Here is a 17039-nt window from a genome sequence, read left to right as displayed (position 1 = left end):
TAGCGTATTTAAGACTCTTTTTGTGGTCGTGATATTCTAACATTACTCTCTGACACACTGTATTTCTGCAAAACACTAGCAACAAAAACAAACTCCATCACAGAGTAGACTCTGCAGATGCACCATAGACTTAAATGTAAAATGAATGTCAACACAATGCAGTGAATTCCACTCCCCTCTACTCCACTCATTTACTGTACCCTACCCTTCCTGCTAGGGGGGCACCTCAGCCACATCCCTAGGGTCAAAGCCCTGGCTAGACCCACTTTGAGAATAATGAGCACATAAGCCACAAAAATCGATCCAAACATGGTAACATCATTGAGATCATCAATCAGGCCAACTGGACTATTTGAATATCAACACTTTGGAAATGCCATTCAGAAAAGCTATGACGATTCCTTACTGGGATATTTGGCACGAAAAGTCAAATCTAATCATATTATTCAGAAGCAAGCAGACAAGCATTTTTATTTATATCAGGTTTCAAAGAGTGTTTAACTGTACATGAGGTGCCTGTTACCCACCCAAATACAAATCTAAATATTATACTCATTTCTATGTTGGAGCTTGTCGACAAAACTAAGAGTATGTTTAGTGTACATAACACAGAGCTGCTGCTGTTGGCAGGTCAATGCAAGGCAGTGACTCTCACTGCATACTAAGCGCACTTGCAGCAGTAGCCAGGGCGCCTAGGCTACATATGGTGGGGAATGTGTTAATGCAATATTCATGGTGTGCATGAGAGCGGAGCACAACAGAGCTTTGAGGACTCTCTGAAGTCCCTTTCACACTCAACAGAACAGAAACATAGCGTGAAGGAGAGCCATGTGTGATGCACCGATGCTTTGGCCTTTCACACGAACACCAGCAAGCTTTATTACAGTTGTGACCTCTCACAGCTAAGTGAATATGTAACTATTTGACAATGAATTTCGTGTAGACTCTTGATATTAAGATACTGCAGTTAATTGACAGCTAGAAAGAAGCATAAATATACATATAACATTAAAGATTGAAAGCAATCCTATAAGTTTTACACAAATCTGCCTGACAAGTCAAATGTTTTTTTTTTTTACCATCTACAACAGTGTATGTCAAGCTGTGTTGATGTATAGCAGTATTGTACCTCTCCAGTTAGATTAGCACAATGCATAAATAGTCAAGGGATAACCCTGCCTTTGTTTTTAAGCCACTTAAGGAGTAATGCAGCATGAAGAGGGAAACACCCACTGATTTGAAGTGGTTACAACAAAGCTCTGATTTAAGGTGTTGTGCTTGGCAACCTAGAATGTGAGAATGTGATGTTGTGATAGGGCTGCGGAGAGTAAGGAAAAACAATGAAAATCAGTTGTATATAATATATATATACCAACTATATAACCATACATAGAAGAGTAGCAAAAGGAATAGGCTTATTTAAATCGAAAAAGAGAGAAAATGTTATGTCAAATGCTGTGCATCCAATCTAACTAGTATTTTGGAGCAAATTCATCTATGTGATGAGAGACATTTAAAAACCAAAATTGTCAATTTTCGTATTCAACTGATGAAGTTAACTGTATTATTAGTATTAAAAATACTTTTTTAGGAACAAAACTATTTAAGAACAAATGTAGTAGAACATAGATCATAGTCTGAATATATATCCAAGAGTCCAATTTTCAAGTCAACAAACATTTTTTATTTGGCAATTGAAGGAAAAACTAGGGAAGAATGTTACTGCATCAAATAAAAAATGAAAAAAAAAAAAAAAAAAAAAAAAATGTTATTCTGAGAAACACATTGTTTGTCCCACTGCAAGACCTTGTCACATAGATATACATATAACATAATGCATGTTTTACCTATTTGATTTGTTTAAAGTTCCCCTGTAGTCAATAATTATATCCCTTAAAACTCATATTTGATCACCAAAATGACATGTTTAAAGAAAAAAAATTCTTCATGCCTTGAATGTAACTCTACACCCTTGCCTCATTTAATATATGTTGATCAATGTATATGCAAATTAGCCCCGCCTCCACTAACTCACGCCAGCTCAGAGATCCACTCGGTCAACTTACTGAGGTAAACGCTGCGCAACTGTATCGCTCTTTACGATGGCGGCTACATAACGGTAATAAATATGATTAGCCTTTTGCTTGACTATGTTATCAAACAGCTCATAATGTGTTGCTAATGTTACACAAACCATGTTCCCGTTCTTCATGTCAGAGGTCAGACAGCTGCCTTCTAACAATCAGTATTGTTATAAACCTTTCGAACGTCGGTGGAGAAAGGCATATAGTTCATCTTAACATCGTAATATGTACATCATACACTCGCTATATACACGATTTTTCATATCAACAGAAAAAATGTATAACCATAATGGATAACCTGGCTTCTCTCAAGACTCCCCTGCTAGTTCGCTGTTAATGATATGCTAAAGCCCGCAGGCACACTGACGTGATTGGTTACAACGTAGTTTGTGCCGTAACAAACACCAGCGATTTCAAACCGCGGTTATGAGACTGTCTTTTTTTTTCAATGCAGTTTTAAAGAAAAAACACTCAGCAATGGTGTTGACAAATGAATTTGCACATGGTTTGTCTTAAAGCATATTAAAAACACTACACAGACATATAAACAACATTAAAAACTTGATTTTGACCACGGGGTCTTTAAAGAGAAAAGCTTCTGTCAAACACAAAGAATTTTAAGCAACACTTAAAGACGCAAGGTGCAAATGAGCAACAACTGTAACCAGAGACCAGCAACTCGACTTTCATCCATGCACACAGTCTTTCCATTTACTCCCACCCTCTTCCTCTCTCTCTCGCTCATGCATTAATTTTTTAAGAGCTTAAATGGCCATCTTGGCAGAGGCTGAGGGCACAGAGTCAAGGGTTCCTACTTCCAGCAACAAAGTAGTAGATGTATTTGTCGACAGATGAGCCTGTAAAAACACGCTTGACAACACCAAACCGAGACCTTGTAATCTTTGTCATCATATGGTGTGGGACTCCAGTACTCCCACACTGTTGCTAGTGCTCTATTGCAGTTGGCTGTTGTGTAAATTAGGATTAAATTAAGATAAAGAAGAGAGCTCTTTGCCTCGTATCATTATTCATACGTGCTGCAGTGGGAAAATTAAACCTCAGACAGTATGAGAAACATGGGAGCAGCTGGCAGCCCACACATAGATGCGTTCTCCATCGCTCTTCTCTGAGGACTTGGGCTCTCTAAGCAGAGCGGTCATTACTGATAACAAATGGAGGGCAACATTCATGCCAGATCACCACAGATCTGCCTCTCAGGAACACACAACTACTGCCATTCTGTGGAGGGACACATTAAAGTTGAAGGGTGTAATTTTTTCCAATGTTGAAACACTTTCCCAGTGCAATGAAGGGAGACGACTATAAGTAAGCCATTTGTAGACTGTGGTGCTTTCCTGGTTGTTTTTGAGGGGTCCGACAAGTCAAGGCGCGAGTTTGAGACAGGACAACCAGTTTCTCTGAACAATGGAAGATGGGGGAAGGGCTGAAGAGGCAATAGGAGCGTTTTAAAAACATTAATTGTGTAATACCACTTGGGCCACTAGGGATGCAAAAGTTTCATTTACTCTTTATTAGAGATGCACCGATTGAATACTCAGTACAAGTTCATATCGGACTTATACTGAGTATTGGATCAGCGCATCCCTTTTTCTCCATTTAGCATTAGCGTTCAGTTAAGACAGTCAACAAAGTAAAACTCTTTCCAAGATGTTACCTTTATGTTCAGATTATGCATAATAATTGCAAACATTGTCTTTCGTTTAAAAGGACTGGAGTTTGTTGGTGATTGTGAATGGTGTTGTACTTGCTATCGGGTGTCTGATGAAAACGGCTCAGTAAACTATAGAATGGATACTAGGTGTTTCATACCAATAATCTCTTCTCTTTGTGCTGTAAATTTCATTATGGAGCAAGGTTCGCCTGCGACTCAAAAAAGTGATGTTGCTTTAAAGCGCATCATTGTGTGCCAGAAATACCCATGAGTGCTTTTTCTGCATTGGAACCTTTCACACTGTTTTTCACAATCAAAGATAATTGATGTTTTGCCTATATATTTGTTCAATCATTTTTGTTTTAACCAAAAAACAATCTATGCAATACATTCCAATGAAATGCTGTTTATAGTGTGTGTATATTTATGTAGTAACTAGGGGTGAAATGGACTTTGGTAAAATATCGTTCTCCAATTACAGATCGGCACGCACTTGCACTGTGGTTCATCTTAAATCAGACGATGCATCTATATTATGGTTTGTTGAGAATAACAATGGGTAAAACAGAGTTTGGCTAATGTAGGTTTCAGTCGATGGATACGCATACGAAACAGCTATGATCAAAAAACAGGAACAAAACAGTGTCGTTTTGTAAACTCTGTACGCTTGAATGTGACCAGCAATTTACACTATCATCACCCGGGAGTTGATAGCGCGTGGTGAGACCTGAACAGCACATGTCGCTATCTGTGTTTAAACTAACTCATTTTAGCCTTGCCAATTTAAACATTAAAGCGCAAGAAGATGAGAAAGAGAACTCGTGTGCACTTGTGAGAAGATTTGTGTGAGCACAAAGTGCACAAATACTGAGTTCTCTTCCGTTTGAACGGACAAATTCACACAAAAATTGTCAACATGCCTGTCTTGGTGAGTATAACAAACATAGTAGGTTATGTCTTAAGTGAACATAAAAAGTTGAGAAAGACAACGCATGTGTATCAGTATCAGTATTCTGGATCCGTGCATTATCTCTTAAAAGTCTTAAAGTGACAGCAGCCTAATATTCCTGCTGTATGTGTTTTTAATGTTAATCAAAAAAGCTTTTGTAACTTTAATAATGAATAATCTTTATTTAGTTTATGCAGTGAAGATTATATGCAATATTATTTTACATTTGATTACTTTATTAAATTTCTGTAACTAAAAACTACTGTTAGATAACTAAATAACTTGAAAAGCACTATTTATTTTATTTTATTTTATTTGTATCTTTGCTCTGTTGTATTTATTTGTGCTTTTGCTTGCAGTTTGATTATTTTTGTTCTTATTTTCTTTATTTTTATGACAGTAGTTATTTTTCCCCTCAACATAGCAAATACCAAAACGAACCGAAACAATGACCCTAAAACAGTGATAAAAACCAAACTGGGAATAATTTAAACCATTACACCCCTAGTGATAACTATTACAAATAGGGCTGCAACTAACGATTATTTCAATAATCGATTAATCTGTCGATTATTTTTACGATTAATCGATGAATCGGGTGGGGTTGGTAAAAGGTTAATTTCCAACCTTTTATTAAAAAACAGAAATGACAGTGCAAATTCACAGTGCAAAAAATCCTCAGAACGTGCAAAAACAGGTTGCTCTTTTAACATCCCTGAGCTGTTAAAGTAATAAAAAACAAAAAAACAGATGGACTAACACAAATAACATACACATGTATGCTTTACATCTGCCAGATATATAGTTTTTTTTTTTTTAAATAAAGTGCACAAAAAGATGTATATTTTTGTTTAGCTTAAGATGACCAAGTGCTATAAAAAACTTTAAAATGAAATTTTAAGTACAACAAACAAAAATATATTTGTCAACAATAACCGATAAGGACAAAGCACAGAATAAATACATGACAACAAATCAGTGTTAATTTTGACAGCAAATTTTGATTTAGTTTTAGTCATAATCTTTTGGATTTTCACTTTCGCGATCGAAATGTATGCCACTGATAAGCAATATAAATGCAGTATTACAGTACACATACCAATTAAACGCACAGCTCTCCTCTCGTGCGTCCTCTTTACTGGACGAGTTGTTTCGTTTCGCTTTCAGATATCTATTTTATAGATGCCATCAATGCTTTTATCTTTCAAGATGTAATTACCAAAATCAAAACAGTCCATAAACCTTAAATCCTCACGAAAACTTCAGTCAAGCTCGCGCATCAACCTGAGAGATCAGCCTCCTTACCTTGTCAAGTGGTCAAATTCTCGGTTTCTGAATGGACGGTTTGGCTTGATTAACAAACGCTAATGTTCGGGCATGTTTTATATACCATCGACCTGTCCTAAAACGTTAGCACGCTTTGATCGATTGTTTGGAGATCGCGTGTTTCTCGTTTGAGAGCGCATTTCCTGTTCACATCCGCGACAAAATAGTTGATTATTTATGAACGAAAGCTCACAGAAACGTGAAAATGGTCTCATTTGAAAGAAAATATCCAAAGCCAAGAGATGATATAGTGTGACTGATTGAAGCAGCCCGTATCAAAAGTGCGGGGGTCGGTTTCTGTCTTTTCAAAACTGCGGGGGTCCTGACTGCCCCGTCCCCGGTGCCAACGGCGCGCCTGTACAGAACAATGTTACAGGTATCTCCGATGGTGTTTTCTCTACCTCCGCTCTGCTATTTATTTATTTATTTTTGCTCCGCTCTGCTTCTCGCTCAACCGCGCATTTTTTATACTCAAATATCTCCGCGTCTGATTGAGAGGCGTAATAGTCGCGCGACACAACGAATCGATAATGAAATTCGTTGCCAACTCTTTTAATAATCGAATTTTATCGATTTTATCGATTTGTTGTTGCAGCCCTAATTACAAATCTATTGTTCTTAAGATTTTAAGAATGCTGGTAACCCTCACAGTTGTGCCACTGCTTTTAAAAACTAGTTGATGAAAACAACACAAGACAAAACTGAGTTTAAAGGCCATGCCACACCAAGCTAGCATCAAAAAACTATCAGTGACGAAAGCCGACTGTATTGTCGCCTCGCGTCAGCCGTGTCTTGAACACACTGCAAAAACTACAGCCAACTGCCAACTAGCATGTGCGTTCCGTGTCTGCATTTAAGGAAATAACGGTCTATATCAGCAAGCATCAATAGTTTATATTCGTCATTCAAAAAGTGAAACCAAAACTAGGACTGCAGATATACAAACCGTAAACAAAGCAGCACTTGCTTACTATTCTGAATATCAATCATGTTGATTACTTCATGTTGTTATGAAAATATTTGCGCATTAGAATGCTCAGGTAAGATGACATAAAATTAGAACAGCCTTCTATCTGTGCCGTCTTGACTTCTTTGCTAGCTTTCATCACTTTTGCTTTTATTCTCATGCACAAGATTCGTTTGCTAAACTGAACAGCCAATCAGAGCGATCTCTCTCACCAATAGCCCCAACGCCGATTCAACAGGCTGAATCGGCCGAACTGTCACAGACATGTGGAACACACCACAAAAACTAGCCCAACAGATGCTCATCGACAGCCAATCATCGGCTTGTGTGTCAAGGCCTTAAAGAACAGGACCCAGGTCTAATTGTGTTATTTATCTACATTTCATGCTAAGCTAAGTCCATTTCAATTCATAGTCAAATACCAACTACATTCTTGGATTGTTGCTTGAGTGCACAGGACCTTCAAAGGTTTGCTTGCTTGGTTTTTCCTGGCAGTGCTGAAAAGTCTCCCTCCCATTCTCTTTTCACGTACACACATCTTTTATGTGTTTATGTAGCACTCAGTATAAAAGCTATTACGTCTTTTTAGCACTGAAGGGTTGTATCACGGAGACAGATATACAAGCGTATCAAAACCGCTTGTTGATATTTTGATCACAAACCACGATACGAGTGAACAACTCTGTGTGGGAGCTTGGAAAAGTAGCCAGCTATTAAACTCTTAAACTCTATTCCACATGGCCTCCAGGACAAGTAGTTTTCAGTTACTAAGAAACATTAACAGATCTTTTTCAGAGTAAACACCACATTTAATGTTACACGGATGAAAAGGAGACTGTGAGGGATAGAAGTAGAGCCCATTCAATGAGCTGTATTGCCATTAAATTCGCTTTGTGCTTGTGCTGACAATTTACAGGCTTTCTCTTCTGGAAAAACTGACCAAACTCATGTTGTAAAATTTTTGTTCAATCAAATGCTCTGTGGAATCCAATCTGCAAGCAGCAAATCATGGTTCATGACTGCAACAAAAATAAAACCTATTGGCTAAAAGAGACTCTTCTTTTGATATATCCCACTCAAACTTCATGTTTCAATAGGAAATATATCAACATAATTTAGCTTTTTTCCCCCACTGAAATACAGTGCGAACAATTTGCACGAGGGTACCCAACAGCACTAACTACTGAACAGACTGTACTTCTAACCATCATAGCCTAATTTTAATTTCTGCAAAGTTCTAAAGTAAAAACCCAACTCAACATTTTCTCAAAAACATTGGTTCTCTCCGAACATGAAAATGTTGTATAATCTCTTGTGTTCACCCACCTGCAAAAGGGGGTGGTGTAAAGTAGTAAGTACTGGAAGGTTGCCGGCTCAAGCCTTGTAAGGAATGAGCTATGAACCGACATCACTGTGTAAGGCACTTAACCCAAGGTTTTTCTCCAGGGGGATTGTCCCTGTAATAATGTACGGACACCATGATTGTGCCAAGTAGGACAAGTTCCTGGAAAAACTTTTGGGTAGGGGAGTGGAAATTCAACAAGCTTATCCATCCCTCCTCTACTTCCTAAGAATCTGACAAGCTGACCTATTATATATTTAGGCTGTATACTGTATACACAAATGTATTCCGGTTGTTTTCCAATTCATAAATGTGTCATTTAAGAACAGAAAACAAGGTATGTGCAAGATACTTGTGTTCAGGATTACTTTACGTCAAGGTTTGGTCTAGATTCTTTTCTTTCAGGACTAGCAAAATTGGTCTTACTTGGCAAAATCACAATGACTAGTACAAGGCCAAGACAAATCTGGACCCACCCAACTCTACAGATCTGGCTGTATATATGTTTTGATTCTCAGCTCCATTTACACAATTTAAAAAGATCTGCTGTAACTAGGTTCGGAAAAACTCATCTGCTAAGTGACTACTTGCCTACTAGGATACAGTTATAACTTCTGTCCAAAGTCTGAAAATTCCACCCTAAATCAGCATAAATGCCAAAAAGGTCCTTCAGATGATTCCTTCTGAGACCTGCCAGTATTTTCTGCAGTTTTGGATAAACTCATCTGCTAAGTGACTACTCAGCCACTAACATGCAGTGTTATAACACCTGAGCAATGTTTGAAATCTGTGATTTCATTCACCTTTTGCCAGTTTGAGGATCACTATCACTGCTTTGAGTTTAAAGGGCAAAGAGGGGGAGGAAGCCCTTCTCTGAGCACTAAAGTCCTCTTGTTCACTGCACGCTTCTCCTTCACATTAGTGAAGCAGTCAGTTCCCAGCTGCCCATTAGCTGTGTGACAGATCTGTAATAAACACAGCCTGTCACCTCTGAAGCCTGCTGCACATTTCCTGGGTAATATATAACCACCCCCAATACACATTCCCTTCCCCCACCGCAAGGCTCAATAGACCTGAAACCCGATTTCTGTTGAGCATCCCAGCAGCTGCTGAAGCAAGAAATTCCACCGCACCCAGATAGCCCTGGAAAATACATGAATATAAAAAAGGAGTCCATGAATAAATCAAAACCTCTCTTTTTACTTACCCTATGGAAGAGAATGAAAAAAGGTTGTGGTGAAATGAAAGGAAAAAAAAGTGAAGGAACAAGGGCACTGCAGGGAGAAAATCAAAGCCTGATAACAGTGGAAGCTCATGGCCTCAGGCTACTGGAGCCCCTTAGTAAGGTAGCTGGTGGGTGGTGAGGTAACTGGTGGGTGATTTTGTACACTTTTCTGCACCGATTGTGTAGGACAATCTGGCAGAATTTTACGAATGGACTTAAATATGGTAAGAGCGCTCAATAACTACATATCCAAGAGCAGAACAGTATATCTCACTTTGTTTTCAGAGTCTGTGAAATAGTCCACAATTTCTCAAATTTGTGGGGGAAGAAATCATCAGTTCTCTTTTGGTTAACTGACACTAACCAGTAACTCCAAAGTCAGTATGTCTGAATTATTCATTGAAATCACTAAAAGTCATTTGCTAGTCAATGAAACTACACTGGTCGAACTGTATGTTCGGATTTGCGACATTTGTGGAGCATCAGAAATATGTAAATGCCAGTTACTAGTGTTGTAGAACTCAAGACCAGTCTTGAAGGTCTTTTTTTTTGAAGGTCTTGGTCTTGTCTTGGTCCCGACCGCATTTATACTCGGTATTTTCTTGGTCTTAGACTGAGAGGACTCAGGATTTTGTTTCAAGACTGGTCAAGACCACCACTGCAGGAATTTCTAAACACTAAATTGCCGGTGCATTATCGAATTAATTTATTAACATCATTAATGTGATTGGGTGTAAAATTTCCTGCTTCAGATGCAATCAATAATGAAATTTGCAATTTGATTTATTTAATGTGCTAGGTCAGAAATTAATAAGGGATTGGGTCAAAAATGTTACCAAAATTAATACAAATGCTCACAAAATTCAAGTTATTGTTGCAAAAATGTACTTGTATGAGATCTGGATTTTTATATTATAACTTGATATAATTAAGCAATATCACATGAGCATTTGAGCACAATTTTAAACTTTATATTGCTTTTATACAAACATAAACAAAATTTTATTACATTATTCTCAACATTGTTTAAATGCATTTGTAATTTTATTAATACAGATGCAGCTTCTGTGCTACCTCTGCCGTGCAAAGATGAATTTTGTTGTTAATGATTTCAAGTCATTTAAAAACAAGTCATTTTTCAGGTGGTAATATGGATCTTTTAGATAAAGTTAAGGATTGCTGGTCTAGTCTTAGTCTCGACTGTCTTGCCCTGCATTGGTCTTGGTCTTGTCTTGGTCTCAACATGTATTGGTCTTGATCTCGGATTAGGTGGTCTTGACTACAACACTACCAGTTACACCTACTAACAAATTTGCCCTTTAACAGTATGGTAAAATTAAACAAACTGTGGTCAGTCGCTTTACATTCTGGTCGGACAATCTCTTCCTGGTCTAACTGGCCTGTTCTTGGCTAGAATAAGTTGCCAAGTGAAGCAGATATTCCAATAGTCGAAAACCAGGCTGTAAGTCACCAGAAGCAAAAAAGGTGGCCCGTTTATTAAAATAAATCTTTGTTCGCTACGGTTGGTTAAAAGAGACAAAAGGCTTCCTTTCAGGAAATAAATAGATCATCTACCATCAAGTCCATCCTTCAGCAAAGCAGTTCAGCATGGCATGCTAGAAGCTGGGCTGCATATTATTAATGCATACAGCTTGCAAGGCACGCTTGTTTGGATATTGAAGCCGTATTGATTTGAATAAAGCAAGAAGAGTGAGACAACCTTTACCCTTTAAAAGGCTGGCATGTAACAGAATCACTGATGTGAACTTGCAATATTCACACATGGCTGAAGCCACTCATCAGGATATCTCCGATAGCTCGGTGCAGCGAGGGTGACCTTCAGTGCGGAGATGAAATGACAGGATAAAAGATTTGGGTGCCTGATAAACAGAAACCTCAGCTCCCACACAGCTCTTAATACAGTTGTTTTAATCAGCGAATGGAAATTTAGTTGTAATGGAATGACAGAGTCCACATTTGCCACATCTAAATATCAGCAATTCTAGCAACAATGAGGGGTAGATGGATGGTTTTCTATTATGCAAGTCAGTTTTCTGTAATAGCTTTTTTAAATAGCAATCTTTTTTTGATTGCTAATCCATACACTATCCTGTTTGGGACAATAGATTAGAGACAAAGTTGTTCATGTGCAGGACAAGGAGGGTGACACATTGACCCTAACGTTGGATAAACCTTAGAAGACACGGAAGAGGTAAAGGGCAGAACATCTCTGTGGTGACTCCAAGCTTATCAGTCCATATCTCCTCCCCCATTCACCCCATGAGGAGTTCATTGAGGTCGGCTCTCTTGAGAGCTCGGGCAGCTTAGGAGAGAATGAAAATGAATGGGAAACGGTGGCTAGACACAAGGTCAAAATGGATATAAAATTCTCCATTACGATATGAAAAGCCAGTGGAGAAAAAAAGGGAGCTTTGAATGTGAGAAGGAAGGATCGCTTTTGAGGGCCTGGCTTTGTGCTTCCTTTATGTGAAAACAAAAGAATCCGAACACCGAGTCGCCAGTGCTCTTGTAAAAGCAATCACCCATGCTTGTCAGAGATGCTTTCCAACTGAGAATTCACAAATTTAGTTATATAATTAATTGACCATTTTTATCTAAGAAGCTAAGTGGGTTAACCAGAAAAGAATGTATGCATGTGATTAAGAAGAAACTGTCACACAGATACTGTCCAAGTGTGAAATACTTCCAGTCTGTACCGTGAAATAGCACCATTGTTGACAGTTGGGCTGCTGTGAAGAATGGCTGGGAAAATGGCACCAAACAACCTTCATTAATAGTGGAGATTTGCTGCAAACAAGACTGTAGATATAAACAGTGCATGAACTATCTGTACGTTAAAATTCGTTGGACAACAAAGTGATGTTTCTTTCATAATATAAGTTTTTTTATGAGGTCTGGTGGCAAAAATGTGGGTCTTGTGGCTAGAACAAGAGGTTCTATCATTCCCAGAAAAAAAGCTAACATTCATCAGTTAGCATTCCCATTCATCTCAATGGCAGCTTCTCAGCTGGTGCAGGACCTCCCAGAAGTACACTGCCATAAGGTTTTTTTTTTGGCCGATGAATGCAATGTGACTTATCACTCTGAAGCTGGCTGGTGGCACCACAAGAACATACACAGTCCTAAACACTTCATTAGCAACTATTCTGATCTGTGACGTCAAACCCAGGAAATGCCCAGAGGAAAGGACCAGCTGGAGTGCATTTGTCTTTTGTTCAGATCGACAATTATTTGTTTCACTTGTAATGTATTTTTACATTAATCACCTTCTTCGATCTTCATGGCCGCTACAAAAAAAATAATGTAACATACACTATGGTAAAATCTCCACAATATTACCATTGATTTTCCATAGGATATTTTTATGGTAATTGAATGGTTCTCTTTTCAAACTCATGCAAATCAAATATGTTATTTGCAATGCCTAAAGATGTGATTGTTTGGACATCCACAATGTGAAAATCTGTCGGCATAAATCAAATTAACAAAACAACTTGATCATAACCTAAGGGAACCAAAGCTAAATGATGATAGTGAAGACAACAATAAACATTAAAGGGGACCTATTATGCAAAATTCACTTGGTTTGGACATAAACGTGTGTTGGCAGTGTGTGTACACAACCACCCTATAGTGATAAAAATCCACCCACTCCTTTTTTTATAATCCCCATAAATCATAAGCAGTGTCTCAGAACAAGCCGTTTCCCGATCCCTGGCAGTGTGACGTCACAAAAGCCACAGGCCCCGCCCACAAATGTTGACAGACACTGACGTTTGAACATAGAATCACCCTGAGCGAGTTCACAGCGAGTCCGCAATTGCTTCACTGACGAGAACGTCTCCCAAACGTTTTAGGTGTTCTGCAGCTGGATGGATTAATCCACATAGCTCTTTTCATTTACAACCTAAATCTGAGCTGCTGAAAGCGAGGTGGATTAATTTGGTTTTCCAGGAAAATGCTCCCTCAGTTCTGTCGAAATTCCTTTATGTCTGCGCGAATCATTTCACACTGGACTGCTTAGTGAACGAATATCAATACAAAAGGGACAAAACAAAACAAAGACTGCTAAAAATGTGCTACTCAAGGATATACAAGTAAAAACTGTTCGTGATCCAGCTTACAGCCTCCAGAGTGATACTGGATACAGCAGTAATGAAGGTGAGGGCACTTTATTACAGTTCATCTGAGTTTATTTACGGGTATAAAATTTATTAAGCACCACCCGAAAGGTTTAAGATCTTAATATATTTGTTTACTGTTAGTTGTAACGAGTGTTTCTGTGTTTTTCGCTATGTTGGTGATAATAATACAAGGAAGAGAGAGAGAGTTTATGGATAATATTTTATGGACACTTGCACTGTTTTATTAAGCTCTTACTAAGATTTTCTAGAGTGAAAACTGATGATTCATCTTTTGTGTGAAGTACAATAAACATCATAAAACTCATCTGTAAAGTTTTGGCCATCATTCGGACGGTACAACAGACTTGTACTAATATCGTGGATAAAAACAAGACAATCTAAGTTATAACCGTAATTGAACTAAACTATACCTGTTCTATCTCCATGCAGCATATATTCGCAGTTTCTGACATTATAGTGTGTCCTGACTGAATCCGGTCACCAGTGAACGAGCTCTTGAAGCTCCGCCCTCTTAGGCTGAGCGCAGCAGCTCATTTGCATTTAAAGGGCACACACTGAAACGGCTCGTTTTTGCTCAACCATTAAAAGTGGCAATTTTAACATGCTATAAAAATTATCTGTGGGGTATTTTGAGCTGAAACTTCACATACACACTCTGGGGACATCAGCGACTTATTTTACATCTTGTAAAATGGCCCATAATAGGTCCCCTTTAAATGATAAGAATGACCAGTGCAACACATGAAAAGAAGCAGCTTGTTTTTACCATTCAAGGAAGATTTCACCAGCAACAATGTATGACATATTGCAAGAAAAGAATGGTGTAAACAAACAGCCATTACAAAAAGGTAATTATGAAAATGTAATTTTGAATACCACGTAACAACAGTTACAGTAAAAGATGGTGTGCAAAATCATAGCTCTGTCGTAAAACCTAGTGAACTGCCTCAATGTCTACAGTCTAGATGGGCTGAAAAACTAATAGAGTTTGGCATTAGCAAGTTAAGCTAATGACATTATACTCAAATCACAACACATAAAATACAAGATTATTATAAACCAACACTGCCTTTGCTTCATGTAACAACAAATTATATTATATATATATATATATATATATATATATATATATATATATATATATATATATATATATATATATATATATATATATATATATATATATATACACATATACATATATATATATATATATACACATATACATATACATACATATACATATACATATACATATACATTATATATATATATATATATATATATTTTTTTTTTTTTTTTTTTTTCTGATTGCCTTCTCTTTGAAGGATATACAGTACTATATAAAAGTACATTAAATACTTTTCATAGAAAAACATTTGCTTTAAGATGTTTATTTATATCTTTTGCTTTAGTGTGCCATTTTAGATTTCCAAACATTACTTTGGCAAATACTGTATAATATACATAATTGTATATAAACATCTTAAAGAACCAAAAAGCATAAACTTCCACGACATAGTACACAATGACATGACGTACTATGCGTTGTATGTCATGCCGTAGTGTAAAATGTCATGGCATTGTGTACTATGTCGCGGAAGTTAACGCTTTTTGGACGTACGCCGAATGCATATGGCCGTCCCAACGAAAGCTTGTTATTTTACTTTATGAAGTTTTAAATAAGGATACTTGTCTTACACAAATGCATCGATTCACTTCAGAAGGCCTTTATTAACCCTTTATTAACATTTTTTTTGTCTTCAGAATTTGGGCCCCATTCACAACCATTATAAGGATATTTTTAAATATATCTCCGATTGTGTTCGTCTGAAAGAAGATATACATATACACCTAGGATGGCTTGAGGGTGAGTAAATCATGGGATAATATTCACTTTTGGGTGAACGATCCCTTTAAAATAGATGTTTTTGTGAAGCGCCTAAAGACTTCTGCACAGTACTGAATTCGATGTTGTCTATGAATTTGGTTTAAAAGAATCTTTTTTTGGGGGCAGCATAATGAATTTGCCTACCTTCATGTGTGTAGTGGCCTATATGGTGCTTAAAATTGCTGTCTCCGTAGGCTGCTCACTGGGTTTTATGCATGTGTTTAAATGTGAGCGTGTAGAAAGTGTGAACAACTAGAGCTGGTACATGAAAAGAGGCAGGCAGGACTTACAAATCTTGTGTTTCCCTTTCATGGGAAATTTCACCACCAACTCCTGGGGGTTGGAGCAAATGAAGACAAATGGAGAAGTCGACTCCTCGCTGATCTGGGGATACTGAAAAGAGAGAGAGGAAACAATCAGCCGTGTTCAGCCACTTGGTTACCACGCACAGAAAGCACAGCTGCTTTGAAAGGCTTCTCTTCCCCGTAATTGATAGGCAGCACACAGGAGAGGCGAAATTGACTGGCACTTTCATAAGAAAGGTGACATCTATCTAATCTGTCGGGGGAAGGCACAGGTCATCTTATTTCCTCCCGACCATCAGAGAGTCGTATGATTGTATCACGGCATTCAAGAAGCACAAGCTTTTCACAGCACTATTTCCTCCCCCCACCCCCACACTAAAAGCGGCAAAGAGAGCTTGACACAATCAGGGCTTTTAAGAGAGCTGCAGATATGAGGTCCCTCTGCATACTTGAGTTGTCTCGCAGGAGATGTGGATAAATTCAGCCACTGCTAGATTTACTCACACTCGTGTTGTGATACGCCCACATATCTGATTGAATTTCTTGTGGGGAAATGTTGCTTCAAGATCAGCAGATGAAAGGCTGAACATGGACTTTTTTCAACATTAAATAATATAAGGTCAAGTTGCTAAAATTTAGAAATGCATACCTTACATGAAATATTTCAAATGTATAAAATATGAATAAAAAAAGACATTTTTTTTTTTTTTTTTAGCATTTAATAACCTTTAAAATAGTCTTGCGGTGTGACAAATGCAAGGACAAATATACCTTTTGTAGTCATGTCAATGGAAATGCATCCACTAAAACTCTACTATGAGTTCTCTAGATGCCAACATGAGCAAGTTGTCTATAACATGCCCTCATCATCATCAAAACCCATGAACAAAATTATAAATATGCTAAATATATTAAAAACTATTTTGATAGTTTGGGATAATTGGGACTCCATTTGGGAGTCAAAAAATATCTGTGTAAAATCTGGGTCCTTAAAGGGAATTCCCATTGACATGCATTATATGACTGACAGACTGCAACGGTTGGAGTTAAAAATCATCATTTGTGTACTACTGAAGAAACAAAGTCACCTACATCTTGGATAACCCTGGGGG

The 17039-nt window shown here is 37.7% G+C and overlaps 1 protein-coding gene across 1 annotated transcript in view; it reads right to left on the bottom strand.

Moving 5' to 3' along the window:
- trip4 (thyroid hormone receptor interactor 4) overlaps positions 1-17039 on the bottom strand; it is a 77522-nt gene that overhangs the window by 23574 nt on the left and 36909 nt on the right. Inside the window, exon 12 of the mRNA XM_067401429.1 lies at positions 15913-16015. Coding sequence (XP_067257530.1) covers positions 15913-16015 — 103 coding nt within the window. The remainder of the gene's footprint in view (positions 1-15912; positions 16016-17039) is intronic.

The sequence above is a fragment of the Chanodichthys erythropterus genome, chromosome 11 (assembly GCF_024489055.1).
Source record: "Chanodichthys erythropterus isolate Z2021 chromosome 11, ASM2448905v1, whole genome shotgun sequence".
Lineage (NCBI taxonomy): Eukaryota > Metazoa > Chordata > Actinopteri > Cypriniformes > Xenocyprididae > Chanodichthys > Chanodichthys erythropterus.
Note: the sequence above shows the minus strand (reverse complement) of the source record. Positions and strands in the feature narration are given on the sequence as shown.